General features: G+C 40.9%; 1 protein-coding gene across 15 annotated transcripts in view; it reads right to left on the bottom strand.

The window, feature by feature from the left end:
* The window catches only part of RYR3 (ryanodine receptor 3), a 581477-nt gene that overhangs the window by 429406 nt on the left and 132471 nt on the right, over window positions 1–19600 (bottom strand). For 14 of the 15 annotated variants that reach the window (XR_012159473.1, XR_012159474.1, XM_073348831.1 and 11 more), the window contains exons 1-5: window positions 10676–11133; window positions 10284–10358; window positions 7116–7194; window positions 3524–3636; window positions 3154–3253 (exon numbers count right to left, since the gene is read on the bottom strand). Coding sequence is in view for 13 of the 15 variants with exons in the window: in XM_073348831.1 (XP_073204932.1) it covers window positions 3154–3253; window positions 3524–3636; window positions 7116–7194; window positions 10284–10358; window positions 10676–10789 (481 nt within the window). In the remaining 2 variants the exon portion in view is untranslated. Of the gene's footprint in view, window positions 1–3153; window positions 3254–3523; window positions 3637–7115; window positions 7195–10283; window positions 10359–10675; window positions 11134–19600 lie in introns of those variants that run through there. The other variant, XM_073348839.1, reaches the window with a different exon arrangement.

Consider the following 19600-nt stretch of genomic DNA (forward strand, 5'->3'; position numbering starts at 1 on the left):
TTCTGCATAATTAAGGTTAATTACCTGTAACCAGCATTGTCTGAGATAAGCCTCTTCATAGTCCCACTTGTTGGACCAAGGCAACTGCACCACAAGCTTTTGGAAAGCACCATCCATTGGGGGAATTGCCCCTCCTGGAGGGTTCCAAAGGTATAAAAGAGGTGATTGGCCCCAACTGACCCACAGTTCTTCCACTAATTCAGGAATTCCTAACCTGAGACTCCTAAAAAGTGGGGAGCACAATTACCAGGGTCTCATCTCAAAGAACTACAGTTACTTCACTTCTTCTTCAAGAGGCTTCTGTATATTCCCACCCTTTCATCCAGCAGAACAAAGCCTAGGAAGGGAGGCTGAGTTCTTCTAGATAAACAAGAACAGCAGGTATGCCAAGGAAGCATCAGCTCTGGATGCCAGGTCAAGAGTGAATAGAGGTGAATGAACTTCTTGCTCTCCCAAAGCATGTCTTACTGCGGGGAATTTTTTTTTTGCTGAAAACACATGTACAGCTGCAGTTTCAGTCTGTATGGTGTGATGAAGACAGTGTGAGGGCTTGTCTTCAATGCTGCCTTTGTCCTGGATGAAGACTAACATTTCCAGGAGGCTGAACCTGTCAGGTCATGATAACTGTGAAACATAGTGCATTTTACCTGGACAACCTTTGGACCATGATGGATGGACTCATTATGACATACCAGGGCACAATACAGCATAGTGGGGTCTGTGTCATCCCTGCCCTGCAACCGTGGGTGCCTTACAATGCTTTGCTGTATCACCTCCCAGCTGGGACGCTCACAGTCTTACAGCATGTAAGCTGCACCGAGCGTCTGTGTGTAACTGCAGCCTGCCAGCCAGCCACACCCTGGTTTTCCCCAGCATTGGTTATATCAGGGTGACCCCAACACATATATTTCTGGGGAACATCTGGGACTGGGTATGTCCTGTATGGCCCAGCCCTCTACTGGACAGTAGGATGTGGAGAAACTGGAAAGGATCCAGAGGCGAGTGACAAAGATGATCAAAGAAATGGAATGCAAGCCATATGAGCAAAGGCTGAAGGAACTGGATATATTTTGTTTGGAAAAGAGATTAAGGGGGGACATGATAGCTGTCTTCAAATACTTGAAAGTCTGCCATAAAAAGATAGGGAAAAGTTGTTCTCTCTTGTTATAGAGGGCAGGACAAGAGATAATGGGTTTAAACTATAGCATAGCAGATTTAGATTGAATCTCAGGAAAAACTTCTGAATTGTAAGAACAGTAGGACAATGGAACAGACTGCTTAAGAAGCTGTGGAAGCTCCTTCACTGGAAGCTTGCAGAATGAGGCTGGAAAATCATCTGTCCTGGATGGTTTAGACCCAAAAAATCCTGCATCTTGGCAGGGGGTTAGACTAGATGACCCTTGCGGTCCCTTCTATTCTTATGGTTCTGGAAGTCTATGATTTAATGAAATGACAACGAACAATCTGAGTACACTGTGTGAGATACCAGCTCACTGTCCCTTCGGTGGTTAGAAGGAACTGAGGAGACGTTGGGCCACTCCTCCTTTTATACCCTTGGAATCATCCAGGACAGCAGGGGGTGGGGGGTGAGAAGCCTCAACAGACACTGCTTTCTAGAAGGTTCCAGAAGCTTGTGGTGAATAAGCTTGATCCCACAGACAAGAACATACAGAGGCCACTCAAAGAAGAAAATTAAATGTCAGCGTTACTTTTAAGGCTCTACACAACTCTGCCCCTGTCTAAATCCTTCTTCAGCTCTGCCATCTTCCTAGCTAAATAACTATTTCTCAAACTTAATTCAATCCCATGTCCTCAATCCCAGCTGCCTTTTTGCCACCACTGACTCGCTCCTCAAATCTTCCCCTTCCTCCTGCCTTCACTTCTCTCCTCTACTTTCTTGATCACCATGGACAACACTGCCATCCTGCCTGTCACTCAGGCCCATAACCCAGACATCATCTGCAATCTGAACCTCTCTCTCAGTCCTCCCATCTAGATTATGTCTAAATCTTGCCAATTTTTTGCAGCATATCGTCTCTAAAATATGGCCTTCCCTATCCATCCACAAAACTAAACCTCTCACCCCAGATGCGCATCATCTTGCAACATCGTTTTCTCTGACCTTGTTATATGCAATCATACACCATTTAGATCCATCCACAATGCTGCTGCAACTGCAAAGATAATTTTCTTAGCCTACTGCTTTCACCACATCAGCCCTCTCTTTGCATCCCTCCTTCTCTGTTGCAACAAACATAAGATTCTTGTCTTCTTTTTCAACATCTTTCATGGCCTATCATCTGTTATTCAGTATCAAGAAGTTGACTTCTGCCTCCAATCAGCTCATGATGCCAGCCTCCATCACCTACCTGTTAAATTTTCCAAACAAGTCAGCACCTTAATGCTTCCTTCCATGCTGCCCTTCATGCTTGGGATGAGCTCCGCACAAACATCTCAAATCTACCTCATTATTCTCCTTCAAAAATCCCTCCTTAAAACCCTCCTTTGCCATGACACCTACAAAAAACTTTGACAATGGTTAGGCCACTGGTGTACTGAGACCACTGCCTACCATGCTGACCAACATCTCGTTAATTCCCTGTACTCCCCTATTGGCCTGTCTGTAACCATCTGTTGTTTCCTGTTGGTTTATACTTTGGTAGTAAGCTTGATAGGGTGGGGAACATCTTTTTGTTCTAGGTTTACACAACACCTAGCACAATGTGGTCTTGGTTCATAACTAGGGTTCCTAGGCACTATGGTAATACAAATAAATAAATTCAATCAATCAATTAATAATAATAAATCTTTTCTCTCATTGATCCCTATCACACCACCTTTGCTCTGCATATTCATCACATCTTGTTACTCCATTTGTCTTCTCTCACTCAACCCTTCGTGCTTTGTACACCTACAATTACATCAACGATTTTACTTCTTACCAATGATTTTAACTGTTGTGCTATCCACACTTCCCCTCTTGCCCATCACTCATCCTTCCTTTCTCTGTTACACTTATTTTCTATGTTTGTGTAATTTAAACTATTACATTCATTGGTTTAGGAACTGTCTTTTTTATTTTTAGACTCTGTAAAGTGCCATGAAAAGTTATATAATAAATATTCACTTTTAACAATGTTTAACATGACAAACCTTCTTCAGTGCTACTTCCTGAGCATGTAGGATGGACGTTCCAGAGTGTTTGCATAAAGGAGGCATCCACCTGAACATTTCCATTTGACATGGAGAGATGCTGTAACAGAGAGAAAGCCATACCCCGGAGAGAGAATCATTAAAAGGATTTGCTATTAAATCTATTTCGATAAAATATTCTTTTCTCAAACAGTGTTCAAAGATAAATATTTTGTTGAAAACTTTCAATATCTCAGAAGTCTTTATACAATTTCTTGAAATCAGACACTTGTTTCACATCATACTATTATCCAAATCTATTCAATGTTAATAGTAGTAGCTTATAACAGGACAATCAGAAGAAGAGAATTTCTAAGGTAAACGCCCTTACCAGATATCTTTCAGAGGACACACTGACCAGGATAAGATCATCGCCAATTCGAACTTTTTCTCCTTCTGATCTCTGTTTTGAAGCAGGATGTATTGTCCACCAGCATGCCTCACCTACAATATACAGAGATGCTTATGCCAATTATTTAGTATATAATAAATAATATATCATTCTAAGATATGTAAATATCTTAAAAAGCTACCAGTAAACTAACATACAGTAAAGACTTACCATTTTATAAGGATAGTATCAGCCTTATATACCCGCTAGTTTTTCTCTTTTCTGACAATTCACACCTCCCATTTCCCCTAGTATTGTCAGTCAAGCCACAATGAAGCTGACACTGTAATTGAACAACACCCCCCACAACCTCTGAGGGTCACCAAACTTGCAGTTCAGAACCTGCCTCCTCTATGCTTGCGACAACCAGTGAGCTACTGGTTTATTTCCTACACCAGAGTTAACTATTATCAGTCTTTCATGCCTTCCCTTGCCTGTTGTCCCACCTTCCACACACCTCTACCTTATTTTATCATTTTAACTGGAGCTATATGCCCACTATAAAATTAAATTATACTCTATTTTAAAATGATGTCTACTACCTTACAACACTGCTGTGTTACAAAAGTAGAAACTATGGACCAATTGAATGGACTCTGCTGGTAGACACTACCTGCCCAGGAGAGCAAAGTTTAAAAGTGATCACTCTAGAGCTCTTTCTCCACATGCCTTGTAATATTCTGGTTTATTTTGACACAAATAAAACTCCCAGGGAAATTATTCAGCTTGTCCCATGTTTTCTCACCCATTAATGCCTGCTTATGGAGAGGTTGTGAGCCAGTGAAAAGTAGGAAGGAATTATACACAAGTGGAAGAGTTGACCAAACATTAAGAGGGCAAAGAGCTGTTTCATTATCTAAGGCAATATATTCTTAAGAGTTGTTTTTCTCCTAACACTTACTCCTCACTTTAAATCATAATTTTGTCATTGCAAAGTTATGTATGAATTCTACAGAAATAATTATGGAGATTATGACATTACATAAGAGGAGAAGATGGACTCCAAGGAAACAAATATTCTGGGTTTTTCTGTGGTAATATTCTTAATAGGGCTGTCAATTAATCACAGTTAACTCACGTGATTAACTTAAAAAAATTAACTGCGATTACAAAAATTAATCGCGATTAATCGCACCGTTAAACAATAGAATACCAGTTGAAATGTAGTAAATATTTTTGGATGTTTTTCTACATTTTCAAATATATTGATTTCTATTACAATACAGAATACAAAGTGTACAGTGCTCATTTTATATTATTTTTGATTACAAATATCTGCACTGTAAAAAACAAAAGAGCTCTGTATTCTGCGTTGCAGTTGAAATAAATATATTTGAAAATGTAGAAAACATCCAAAAATATTTAAATAAATGGTATTCTATTATTGTTTAATTGTGTGATTAATTGCACAAGTAATTTTTTTAATCACTTGACAGCCCTAATTCTTAATAAAGAACAAAGGGAAATAAACTCAATTTATAGGAGACATACAAACAATTGATTCCAAATAGAATGTGTTTCTATAAAGTGTCAGTCAATTGTTTTTAAATATGCAGTGGCTTGAGATTTAGTACATGCAAAGTAATAGCCCTCTTTTCTGCTGAGATGATTCCACGGTACAGTTTAATAGAAAAAAGGCATATTTACTCATGAAATGCAGATTGGTTCAAAAGCACAAAGACGTTATCAAAATTCCTAACACATAAAAGCTCCTGTAAAGACTTATTTTACTTATTTTTTTAATGTGACGTTGTGAAAAGCCCCTTTTTGTACATTTACAATAAGACAAAACACCAAGATAAAGCTAACCCTGCAACTAGCAAGCAAATATATATTACAAAGTCCAGGGGGAACATGGGACTCCGTACAGAGTAACTCTGAAAGGGATCACAAAAATACCAGGATTGATTTTCACAGGAGCTTATTATCAAAGAGATAAAAATGCACATATTCCTTAGAGCAGCATGCTAAAACAAATGGCAGCCAAACTTGTAAGGTCTCATCCATAATAGTAACCATGAAACAGACTGGAAGCAACTACTAACTCCTTCCTGGAGTCCAAAAAGGAGTGAAGGAAAAAAACTCTAAACTTCACAGGGTTCAGAGTAGAGGTCATATAGAGTAGACAGCCAGCCCAGGAGGAAATGTCAAAGATTAGACTCCTTGTGAAATGGGGGTATAGAATGTACATGACTGTGTCACTCCATCACTGCTCCCAAACTTTACTTTTATTATTATTTTAAAGACCAAAAAAAGTCAACTATCTGCATCAATGGCTGGGGGACTTGATGGGACTGGCACTGAAATGGGGACAATCTCAGAACAAAGGTTAGAGGTTTTTAAGGCCTGGCTTGACAAAGCCCTGGCTGGGATGATTTAGTTGATGTTGGTCCTGCTTTGAGCAGCGGATTGGACTAGATGACCTCCTAAGGTCTCTTATATTCTATATTCCAACCTTAATATTCTATGATTCTATGAAAGGGAGGGAGACATTTGTGAAGGGACAAAAGGTAGGTCCCTCCCCCTGGGATGGGGGCCTGGTCTTTGGTTTATGGCTGGCAGCTGTTGCTGGTCTGCTTTTTTCTTCTTTTAAAATAGCAGTTTCATATTTTAGCTCTCTTTGGCCTTTGAGACCTGGGAAGTGACTTCAAGAAAGTGGGGGATAGTTAAAAAAAAAACACCTTTGTTTCTCTCACTGTTATTAGCACTACTCCGTGAACTTTAGTAATTAGGTTGTCAGGTTTCCATGTTGATTCTCGTTAAGGTGAAACTTAGAAAAAAATACAATGCCCAAAATCTGCTCTTTAACACAATTTAGACAAAAGAAAGCTAATTTAAATGAAGATGATGTAAGTCTTGATGAGATTAGTTAGGATAGTTATTGTTACAATATTTGAGGACAAATAGGTTATTTGTATGTCTATTGCTTTTAATGTCAAAAGTTCAAAGCCCCAAACCTTTTGATCTTTATTTTTAAATCTAAGATTTGTTTCTCTCTCCTATTTTATCCTGGTGGTATTTTAATGGACTTGTATGGCAAGGGAATACTTTCCATGCTCTCCCACCTCACGCTTTTTAAATTATTTTTTAATTATGAGACTTTTATAATCTTTGCCTGTTTTTGTTTACTACAGTTACATTATTGTATTATCTGAAGGATGAACTAACAGTTTAATACTAAAATAAAAGTTTTAGTGAATATTAAATATGCTAAAATGGAATTGAAAAATAAGTTCATAAAACTTTATTAATAAAATAATATAGAAATTTGTACTTAGTCCATATTTGCCAGTGTTTTCCATCTTAAGATAACACTGACCACTGGTCATACAGTGTTGTTTATTTCATGTCCACCCCCCACCCCGCAGGGTGCTTACCTTACTGTAAGTCAGTCTTCTTATTTCTTAATGAATAAATAATGGCAGGTTCACAAATTTGTAATGCTAATAATATCTGTCACTATCCTAAATGCATTCTTAAGACTAGTACAACTGGCATTTTTTTCTCACAAAATAACAGAATATTGGCATACCTGCTGCATTTTCTTGTAACCCCACATCAAATGCAAGTTTATCTGTCTGGGATCTTGATGTTGACAAACAAGTCAAATACTGCAAAACATGTTGACATTATTAAAAACATCAAAATCAGCAGAATCATTTGAGGCATACATCTCTAATCGAAGATGCTCATAGATTCACAAAGCTCAACCTTAACATTAAACTGAATTTAAATATCCCATTGACTGCAATGACAGTTCAAAACTAGCATCTTGCAGGAATTTCTCTATGTAAGATAATGCTCCTCCTTCCAGGTGTAAAGGTACATACATGAACAGGGATTTTGAGACAAGCAGGCTTCCCATGACAGCATTGCTCCTGAGGAAGACATATCAAGCAGACCTGAAAGCACCAATGTCTCCTCACTTTAGGCACTGGCATATGCTCGGACTACGAGTCCATTCAGAATTGCACCTTAAAGTGGGTGGTCAGAATAGCCAGAGCTCAAAAACTATTATTGTGAATTCCAGCACAGGGGGAAGAAGGGGAGTTGCTTCAAACACATCTCTCTTTCCTTCTGCACATTATTGACCACTATTTGATAACTGCTTCTGTGAGATTCTTTCTCCTCCAATGAAACAATGTGATCCAGAGAGGGAAAAAACCTGGAACTTCCTAGTGGATAAGATGCCTTAACAAATGACACAACAAACAAAATCCATAAAAGAGTGCCTCAAAATATTGTCAAGGCATATTTGTGGGTGTGCACTGTGCAAATGCTGGGGAAGTTGGGGAGGGGAGAACCTACTATATAAAATACCCAAGAGAAACTATATAACTCAGTGCAGAAATGGCATAAACTTACTAGCAGCAGCAACTTACTATTGGCACCTATTTGCATGCAACATTTCAATTAACCACTAGGCATAGAGATCCCATCTGCAAAAAATGGAAGCTTGCAAATACATCTCAGGCTGCAATACTCTCAAATAATGCATTATAACTTAGGGCCACCTCCATATCCTTGATGCTGTCATGCATGTAGTTGTGCACTAGTGCACAACCTTAACAAGGTACCCGTCCCTTTTGCCTCTCTAATGGTTGTTCCTAGCCATACCTACTGCTGACTTCTACAACAATTTTTGCGCTGTGACTGGATGGCATGTTGCACATCAACTTGCACTGTGCATTTTTATAGCGTGGTGTGTTTCGGGTTTTATGGCAGATCTTCATCCTTTCCACATATTTTTACCACAAAGGGTGAACATATGGCCCTCACATTCCCTTCTGAATGTTAACACCTTCATTCCTAAAGTACTTTAAAACGTATGCAAAACATTTTAATAGCTCCTAGACATCGATTATACTAATTTTACAGTTTCTCTTTCCATTTGAACTTCCATAATGCTGGAATGAATAAATAATGATCAATTTCTTTTCACTCCTTACTTTAGTTACACCATACTCGGTATATACTAGTAATTTTTGGTTGCCTCAAAGGGACACCTTAAAGGTTTTCACAGTGTGGGTGATTGATACTTTGAGTCACCCAAAATTAGTGGTCGCTTTTGAAGATATGGAAAAAAGGCTAATATAGTGCCCATCTTTAAAAAAGGGAAGGAGGATCCGGGGAACTACAGGCCAGTCAGCCTCACCTCAGTCCCTGGAAAAATCATGGAGCAGGTTCTCAAGGAATCAATTCTGAAGCACTTAGATGAGAGGAAAGTGATCAGGAACAGTCAGCATGGATTCACCAAGGGCAAGTCATGCCTGACTAATCTAATTGCCTTCTATGACGAGATAACTGGCTCTGTGGATGAAGGGAAAGCAGTGGACATGTTGTTCCTTGACTTTAGCAAAGCTTTTGACACGGTCTCCCACAGTATTCTTGCCAGCAAGTTAAAGAAGTATGGGCTGGATGAATGGACTATAAGGTGGATAGAAAGCTGGCTAGATTGTCGGGCTCAACGGGTAGTGATCAATGGCTCCATGTCTAGTTGGCAGCTGGTATCAAGTGGAGTGCCCCAAGGGTCAGTCCTGGGGCCGGTTTTGTTCAATATCTTCATAAATGATCTGGAGGATGGTGTGGATTGCACCCTCAGCAAGTTTGCAGATGACACTAAACTGGGAGGAGAGGTAAATACGCTGGAGGGCAGGGCTAGGATACAGAGGGACCTAGACGAATTGGAGGATTGGGCCAAAAGAAATCTGATGAAATTCAAGAAGGACAAGTGCAGAGTCCTGCACTTAGGATGGAAGAATCCCATGCACCGCTACAGACTAGGGACCGAATGGCTCGGCAGCAGTTCTGCAGAAAAGGACCTAGGGGTTACAGTAGACGAGAAGCTGGATATGAGTCAACAGTGTCCCCATGTTGCCAAGAAGGCCAATGGCATTTTGGGATGTATAAGTAGGGGCATAGCGAGCAGATCGAGGGACGTGATCGTTCCCCTCTATTTGACATTGGTGAGGCCTCATCTGGAGTACTGTGTCCAGTTTTGGGGCCCACACTACAAGAAGGATGTGGAAAAATTGGAGAGAGTCCAGCGAAGGGCAACAAAAATGATTAGGGGTCTGGAACACATGACTTATGAGGAGAGGCTGAGGGAACTAGGGATGTTTAGTCTACAGAAGAGAAGAATGAGGGGGGATTTGATAGCTGCTTTCAACTACCTGAAAGGGGGTTCCAAAGAGGATGGCTCTAGGCTGTTCTCAGTGGTAGCAGATGACAGAACAAGGAGTAATGGTCTCAAGTTGCAGTGGGGGAGGTTTAGGTTGGATATTAGGAAAAACTTTTTCACTAGGAGGGTGGTGAAGCACTGGAATGCGTTACCTAGGGAAGTGGTGGAATCTCCTTCCTTAGAAGTTTTTAAGGTCAGGCTTGACAAAGCCCTTGCTGGGATGATTTAATTGGGGATCGGTCCTGCTTTGAGCAGGGGGTTGGACTAGATGACCTGCTGAGGTCCCTTCCAACCCTGATATTCTATGATTCTATGATATTGGCCTCAATGTTCTTGCGCAAAGAGGGAACACTAAATGATTATGTTGCTTCATATATTTGTTTGTTACTTGATCTAAAGTTTTTATTATATCTTGAGTTTATTATTATCAGTTATGGAGAACACATTATTTTACTGTAGACATAACATGCTTTTCCAATAGTAAGTGCACTCTGTTATGTAAGTTAACAAGTCACTTACCATTCCACTGAACGAATGCCGAAGTAGTATAGCATGGCCATACAGCAGGGTTCTGTGACCACCTCCTTGAACTGCCTATAGAAATGACAGAAAGTGTTAACACTTGATAGCAATGCAGGGATTCTGACTGTTTCCATTCATCTGAAGTTACCAATAATTTAAGTATCATACACAGATACTCAAATTGGATTATCTACAAAAGTGCAGATATGTTACAAAAGTTTGTACATTCGCAATATTGAAGTAGTTACAGCAATAACTATTTTCACTGTGAAAAAATAACATATTTGACCAGACAATTGTGACCTAATTATCACTTTAGCGAGTAAAGTAAAAAACCACAGTTTTCTACAAATACGTTCTGAAATGAAATGAAAAAAGGCATTTCTTACCTTTCTTATAAACTTTTCAGAAGCATTCAGAATAAAAAAATATGTAATTGAAGTCTTAAAAATGATTATCCATATTAATATTTTAGGCATGTACATTTTCTTATGTTCCCACATACTAAATAATCAACGTTCAATGAGACCACATGTTGCTAATAAGGATAAGCATTTGCTAAAATTAGCCTAAGTTACGTATTTATCACAGGTGATATAATTATGGTATGGGTCATTTCATTTTAACTAAATACAATTTGAGAGTGGTCAAGACATGCAGAATTGTCAACCCCAAACATTCAAAAATCATGAGTCAGACCCCCCAAATTGTGAGATTGGCTTAAAGATAATGAGATTTTAAAAATAATAGGTTTGGGGTTCTTTATATTTCCCTTTTGGAATTGTAGCATTTACAATTCTCATTTTCAAGCTTTTCTCCACAACCAGGATGGCTTAACACTTTTTTTTTTTTTTTAATGAAAGCCAAGATTCCAGAATCTGGCGGTTTAAGAAAGGCATCAGACATCATAAGAGTTGGCAACGGTGGCTATAAAATATAACTAATAAACAATAACAAGCTTTACAGGGCTTCCATTCATTTTTTCTCTCTCAACTTTCTTTCATGTGCACACACCCACATAGTTTTTATATTTTATGGAGTTAATCAAAATATGTCCAAAGAATTAGGGCTAATTCTTGATGCATTCTGGTGTTTCCAATTGAAGTATAAAAAGCAGAATTTGACCTATGTATTTCTAACTGTTACATATGGCTAGAGAAGATGCATACATTTGGTAAAAGCTTATGCTGTCAGTTTGAACATTTCACCATGGCTTATTTTCCATTTAATGCTTAGACATTTAGGCCTGATGCTCACTTTGTTCAGGGACCATTCAAATAGCTTTTAATACACACAAACAAGGTGGCTCTTGAAAATATAATGGTAGAATAAGGCTCATTTCTGGTTTACTTTATATTTTTCAAAAGTGAATTCTCTTAAGGCCAAATTTTACCATTGGACATGTGTAGAGGAGAGTAGCAGACCAGAGGAGTGAGGTGTTTCCATGGGCTAAAATAGCTTGCACAGGAAAAATTTGGCACTAAATGAATTAACAAGTTCATCGATTAGTCCTTTAAGTTTACATTTCATATGTAACAAAACACTAGCTCTAAAAATGCCAAGCTGAAGAAATTCCTTGGGACTTTGTAGCTGGGCACCCAGGTTACCTAATGTTGATTCAAAAGACTAAAGGGGAAATCATGTTTGTCCAACAGACATACTAAAAAGCCAAAAGTAATAAAGTTGGGGATGATTCCTTTATTGTCATAACAATAAAATAAGGGTGAGCACAGTTCTGATTTTCTTGCTCTACTAACAAGTCTCAAGTAGAAGTCTGCTACACAACTAACAAAAATAATCTGCACAAAAGACAACCCTTCTCTGCCCACTAATTAAAGGGGTTTTCTCTTTATTGTATGTACACCCTTTCTTTCATGTTTTGATTGACATGGAAATGAAGAGGAAATATTGTGGGGTGGGGGGGTTTACTATCAATGAACAAAACCATCTCCAAATCACATCTGACTTCAAAAAAAAAATTGTGCAGTTCCTGTTTCATCTCTGCGTCTCAAAATTTAATTTTTAATTTGTAAGAGTCAGCATTCTGCAGTCAGTTTAAATTATATTGGTCCATGCTCCAGGAACTGTTACAGTATAGTGGTCACTCTCAAAAAGGTTGGCAGTTACCTTAGGCAATCAGTTACCACTGCAGATTCATGTCATAAACACAACCTGCTGATGTTAGTGTAAAACAAGGAACCTTTTTTAAATAATGGAAAGGTAACTGCTTTAAAACAAACAAACAAAGATGCCCAACACTCTTAGAGTCTTGGAGAAGTCTACCAACGTTTGTTTTTAAAACATGAATAATAATTATTGGACGGAGCAAGATACTACTGAGGGGAAAAAACCCACTCACAAAAAAATTGTTATTGCTTTGTGTCTGCCAAAGCACAAATCCAGCTGGCCATCTTAGGCGGGAATAACTGCCAGAACTCATTGGCATGAGCTTTTCACAGGAGGTGCTTGACGATCTAAAGAAAAATGATACAGCAGCCCATACAATTATTTTGCTGTTATTACTACTTATTAGTCCAGCTATGTGACATGAGAGATCCCCAGGGTCGACCTGGGTTAAGCCCTGAAAGGACATTCAATACTGACAGATTACATCTGTCGCCTTTTAGAATCAGAGACTGAACTCACTTGTGCATATATGTTGCCTGCTTCAACCTGTAAATAACTCATTTATTTTTCCAAGTTAATAAACCTTTAGTTAGTTTATTACAGGATTGGCTACAGGCATTGTGATATCTAAGGTACAGATTGATCTAGGGTAAATGACTGGTCTCTTGGGACTGGAAGCAACTTGAATATTGTGTGATTTTTGTTGCAAGTGACTATTTATCATTAAATCCAGCTTGCCTGGGTGGCAAGATAGACTGGAGTGCCTAAGGGGACTGTCTGAACCCATGGTAAGACTGTTTCAGTGATCTAGGAGTTCACATTTGTTACTGGGTGGTGAAATTTAATGATAGGACATACCACCAATCTTGGGGGTCTGCCCTGCTTTTTGGGGTGTCCACCCTGAAGTCTGCCTTGAGGTTGGCACACTCAGTCATGAGCCACTCCAGACAGCATGATAGGGGGATTACATGTGGTGGGGGTGGAGTGCAATGCTCAGAAGGAGAAAATGTGCAAAAACACAAGGCACAACATATGACACTTTAACTCCTACATGTCCAATCAGTAGAGCATGAAGCCCATGGGCTTATGGGTGGGACAAAAAGTGACCTTCATAGTTTTCTTCCTGGCTACAGTTATTTGAGAGCATGCACCTATATGCAGCCCTCAGCACTGATAACCGCAAACATTAAAATATCAAGAATCAGGCCCCAAAAATCATAATATTGGCTTAAAAACAATGAGATTTTTAAAAGTAAAATTTTGAGGTGTCTAGGTAATTAATTAATCTTCTGACTATAAACGAAAATCCAGAGAAGAGCAACAAAAATGATTAAAGGTCTAGAAAACATGACCTACAAAGGAAGATTGAAAAAAAATTGGCTTCTTTAGTCTGGCGAAGAGAAGACTCAGACGGAATATGATTACAGTTTTCAAGTACATAAAAAGTTGTTACAAGGAGGAGGGAGAAAAATTGTTCTCATTAACCTCCGAGGATAGGACAAGAAGCAATGGGCTTAAATTGCAACGGGAGGTGTAGGTTGGACACTGGGAAAAACTTACAGTTTGTGTATCTGTCGGGGTAGTTAAGCATCGGAATAAATTGCCTAGGGTGGCTGTGGAATCTCTGTTGTTGGAGATTTTTAAGAGCAAGTTAGACAAACACCTGTCAGGGATGGTAGATCAGTGGTCATGATCTCCAGTGATGAAGTGTGGCTGCCACTAAGGCAGACTCCCTACCTATCCCGGCCCCACGCTGCCCCTGGAAGTGGCCAGTACAGACCCGCAGCCATGGGGGCAGGGTGGCAGGGGTGTCCCTCCGTGCACTGCTTCTGCCTGCAAGCACCACCCTTGCAGCTCCCATTGGCCGGGAGAGCTGCGGGGGTGGTGCTTTCAGGGAGGGGCAGCACACAGAGCCACGTGTCCCCCGCCCTCACCAGGGGCACATTGGTCCTTTCTGGGAGCAGTGTGGTGCTGGGTAGGCAGGGAGCCTGACTTAGCCTTGCTGTGCCCGCCGCCGCCCGGGAGCTGCCAGTGGTAAGTACTGCCCGGCAGGAGTCTGCACCCCAATCCCCATCCCTGAGCCCCTTCCTGCATCCCAACCCTCATCCCTGAGCCCCCTCCCAGAGCCAGCACTCCATACCCCCTCCTGCACCCCAAACCCCCTCCTGCACCCTGAACCTCCTCCCAGAGCCAGCACCCCATACCCCCTCCTGCACCATGAATACCCTCCTGCACCACAACCCCACCAAGCCCTCTCCCAGAGACAGCATCCTGCACCCCAACACTCTGCCCCAGCCCAGAGCCCCCTCCCAGAGCCAGCACCCCATACCCCCTCCTGCACCCAACACTGCCCCAGCCCTGAGCTCCCTCCCAGAGCCAGCACCCCACACCCCCTCCTGCACCCCAAGCCTCACCGAGCCCTCTCCCAGAGCCAGCATCCTGCACCCCAACACTGCCCCAGCCCTGACTCCCTTCCTAGAGCCAGCATTCCATATCCCCTCCTGCACCCCAACCCCCTGCCCGGTGAAAGTAACTGAGGGTGGGGAAGAGCGAGCAACGGAGAGAGGGGGGATAGAGTGGGAGGGCTTTGGGGAAGGGACGGGGCATCAGGGAAGGGGCAGGGTAAATCCTGGGTTGCCCTTAGATTCAAAAAGTGATCTTGGGCATAAATAGGTTGGAGACCACTGGTCTAGACAATACTTAGTCCTGCCTTGAATGCAGGTAATTGGTCTAGAAGAACTCTCAAGTCCTATGATTCTATGATGAGATGAGGTGAAGGGGGGACTCAACACACTCAGGGTAAAATTGGAGAAATCTCCAGAGAATGGGATAGGGAATGAGAACTAGTTATTTAGGGCTGGAGTTCTCAACCTTTTTCTTTCTGAGTCCCCCACCCCAACATGCTATCAAAGCTCCTCAGCCCACCTGTGCCACAACTAGTTTTCTGCATATATAAGCCAGGGCCAGCATTAAGGAGTAGCAAGCAGGGCAATTGTCAGGGCCCCATGCCACTGGGTGCCCTGTGAAGCTACGTTGCTCAGGTTTCTACTTCAGACCTGAGTGGCAGGGCTCAGGGCCCTGGGCATCAGCCCTGCACAGCAGGGCTTAGGCTGTCTGCCGTGGCCCCCCGAGAGTCTAACCCTGGTGCTGCTTGGCGGACTCCCTGAAACCTGCTCATGGCCCTCCAGCGGCCCCCAGACTCCACCTTGAGAATCACTGATTTAGGGCAACATAAGCTGACTACTGAAGCAGTTTGAGAGGAGTCTCACACTAGGGCATTTTCTACTCCGCTAACTGACCTGAACCTTGAGGCACCCCTGGAAGTCTTAGCCAGAAAAAAGCAAATCAGTTTGGAGAGCCTAAGTAAGGAAATCTAGAATGCCAGGTAGTGCAGCAGTCTTTCTGCCCCAAGCAGCTTAAGGCAAGCCTGACATGTTGCTTCTGAGAGTGTGGCTGGGATGTAGAGCATGTGCAGTCTGGTTGGACGCAGAGAGGCAGCCCTTTTTTTTTTAATCTCAGCTGGGACCAGCTGTGCAGTACTGACTTCCTTTAGTTCCTCTGGTAACATACTCCCAACACCTCCACTTCCCAGAAGACATCATCATTGCTAGAATCAGAATTATTGTACTTGTCTAATTGTAAGTTGGAGAAGAGAGTATTGGGAGTATACAGCCAGCACCAGTTAAGTCAGCATTCCAGATGGGCAAAGGCTGGCACTAAGATGGGAAGAGAGGTAGAGGAGCTCTAGCTTCCCTGAGAGCCTGGCATGGCAGGAATGGCTGCAGTGCTTTATATATGCCACTAGGCACAGCTGTTCCGATGTTGGATTAACAAATAATAAGAAAAGAGGCTCCAAAAAAAGGAGAAAGACTACACCAGTCCTGGCTCAGGAAGCAGCAGGTTTCACGAGTCAGAATTCCAACTTTGGTAGAAATTATAGTATATTCATTACCACTAAAATGAAGACAAATTCAGCTTTTATTATGATTTTTTGTACCACCACATACGTGCACAGGTCCTTGCCTAAGTAGCGTGTGGTCTAAATAAAACACATGACAGCACAAATGACAAACAAAAGTGTATGAGGATGATAGGAAAAATAAATTTACAACACAAAGAGAAGATGAGATGAACTATTGTGTACAGACGTCTTGGTATTCCCCTTTCCTTTTTCAAGCTGTTCATGGAATTTTGAGATGCTGTGATTCATATGCCACTGTAACAAATGTGTCACAGCCTGGGCTATAATCTGTGTCAGATAGTTGGCTGGTTGCATCATTTAGGCTGCGTGCTGTCTTCAGGTCATTTCCTGATCTGACTTAAGGTGGTAGAATACTAACATACATTCAAGTTCTTCTCAATACTTCAAGGTCAGGCGCAAAACAGTTTTTTTTCTCCAGTTATTAAGGACAAAGCTTTGTTTACTATTATACTTTTATTTTTATCTTGAAATTGTTCAGATACCTGTCAAAGGTACTTAAAAACACCCAGTCAATGCAATAAAAATACTGGTTTGGTGTACCTGAAGCATCTATTTGAACATATGATGTCTGTTCAGCCTCTGTTACTAAAGGCTGTAGGTCAAGTATATATATAAAGCCAAAAGGTGCAAATATTTCCTTTGTCTAACCAGTAACTGACCATATGAAATACATTTTAAATCTATTAATTTGTATGCATACTTTCAGAGTAGCTGCACTGCCATGTTTATTAGCAAAGCCAACTATAATAGTGGATATTTTGTAGCCACTTTTTCCAATCCATAAATCACAGTCCCTTTATTAAATACGGGATTTCTAATTAATATTCTGGCACGATTGTCCTCCAAGTCTGTATAGTTGGTGGTCCATGTATTGAAGTAAACAAACATATGATGAACTGTTTTATTTTAAACTAAAACATCCCTAACTCTCCTTTTGTTTCCCTTCCCAATACTTAGCTTCTCAGATGTCTGTGGTTTTCAATCAACTAATGGCCTAATCTTCTGCAGAGGTGAGCACCCTTAATTTCCATGGTCTTCAATGGAAATTGTAGGTTTTCAGCATCTCCAAAGGTAAGGCCTAAATTTATAGTTGGATTTTTTGACGTTTTAAAAATCTAAAAATTTGTTAAAAATAAAAAATAGCCTCTCATTGCAGAAAAGTGGCCTCAGCAGCATCAATCTCAAAAACAGCATCAGAATCTATTTTTCTTCCATTTTGACTGCAGAAAATTAATCATTCTGGTACCATCAGGATAACCTAGAAGGCAGCAATAAACTTTAATATTTGCACAGAGCTGCAAGCCACAATGAATGAAAACAACTCGAACAACAAATTAAAATTGTAAATTTAAAATTGTCAACAGCAATCTACACAAAAAGTAAATTGTGGAATAAACAAATTTATGAGCATTATTAAAAAGTGTTTAGATCCCACTTGTGCTGACATTTGCCTCCTTGGAGGGACAACAACAAAATAAATAATCAGTTATTTTCCAATGGACTAGGACTCTAAAATTCATAGAATCATAGAATATCAGGGTTGGAAGGGACCTCAGGAGGTCATCTAGTCCAACCCCTTGCTCAAAGCAGGACCAATCTCCAATTAAATCATCCCAGCAAGGGCTTTGTCAAGCCTGACCTTAAAAACTTCTAAGGAAGGAGATTCTACCACCTCCCTAGGTAATGCATTCCAGTGTTTCACCACCCTCCTAGTGAAGAAGTTTTTCCTAATATCCAACCTAAACCTCCCCCACTGCAACTTGAGACCATTACTCCTTGTCCTGTCCTCTTCTACCACTGAGAATAGTCTAGATGTTGGATCATATTAAAGAAGTTCTGTATTAAAATCACAAATGAGTTTGATTCCCCATAGTTCAAATTCCAGGGTATTACTAATTAAGAGGTCTCTTGGTTTTTGGTACTGTTTCTCTCCCTCTATGTGTGAAACTTGCAAGCTGCTAATTGTGTTAGTACAATCTAAGACAGAGTCTGTTCTCAAAGCAATTCACAGAGAGAGAGACTCAAAGCAATACTCTAACAACAGAAACAGCACCCAGAGACTCCCCACCCTTTTGTTGTATTAACAATTGTGATTAAAATAGAGATAGAGGATGTATGTGGATGGATGCTTGGTGTGGATAATAACTGAATGATCAGGGAGGTGCCAGCCTAAGAATCCAGTGTCCATCGGCTGAAGAAGGCGTCAAGTGGAAATAACCAGAGGATCCCCCGGAGGGCAGACTGGAATCCACCCAACAGCCTCAAGAATGGGAGAACCAAAGAACAAGATAACATCTTGGAGCCGTCAGGAATGTGCCATCTGCTGATTGATTCAGCAACAGCATGATGAAGCAATTCCCATAGACTGGCATAGGAAGAAATTCCTATAAAAATAGACTCTAAAAAGTGAGAACTTTGGGGTCTGATTCTGCAAACCAACTTCCAGGAACATCAGATGAGCATCTGACAAGGCCCTGCTCCCTCCTTATGTCCAGGCCACTTGGCCAGTGGCTTGGCATGAGCAACTCTAAGGCTGGTAACTATGACAATAACCTTGCAGAACCTGTGTGTGTGTGTGAATAAATATGAGATTGAATGGAATGTTATAACTATAACTAACTGCTTACTATGATTCTTTCTGTATTCACAATAAATGTGGTATTTTGCCTTTTTCCCTTTAATAAGATCCTGCTGGTTTTTATTTTATTGGTATAACATTGAACCATCCTCTCTGGAACCACCTCTCAGGTAGTTGAAAGCAGCTATCAAATCCCCTCTCATTCTTCTCTTCTGCAGACTAAACAATCCCACTTCCCTCAGCCTCCCCTCATAAGTCATGTGTTCCCGACCCCTAATCATTTTTGTTGCCCTTCGCTGGACTCTCTCCAATTTATCCACATCCTTCTTGTAGTGTGGGGCCCAAAACTGGACACAGTACTCCAGATGAGGCCTCACCAATGTTGAATAGAGGGGAACGATCACGTCCCTCGATCTGCTCGCTATGCCCCTACTTATACATCCCAAAATGCCACAATTAACACAATGTAATACGTTCGTGCAGCACAGAAACCTTCACTGGATCTCTCCGTTGACCTGTGGGCAAAACTGCAGATTTTTCAAAGAATGCTTGTGAATAATGGTCACAAAAATAGTCAAAGCTGATTTTTTTAAACAAGGCAATAGCCATATACTGTATATAATCTAA

This window comes from Lepidochelys kempii, chromosome 6, assembly GCF_965140265.1.
Source record: "Lepidochelys kempii isolate rLepKem1 chromosome 6, rLepKem1.hap2, whole genome shotgun sequence".
NCBI lineage: Eukaryota > Metazoa > Chordata > Testudines > Cheloniidae > Lepidochelys > Lepidochelys kempii.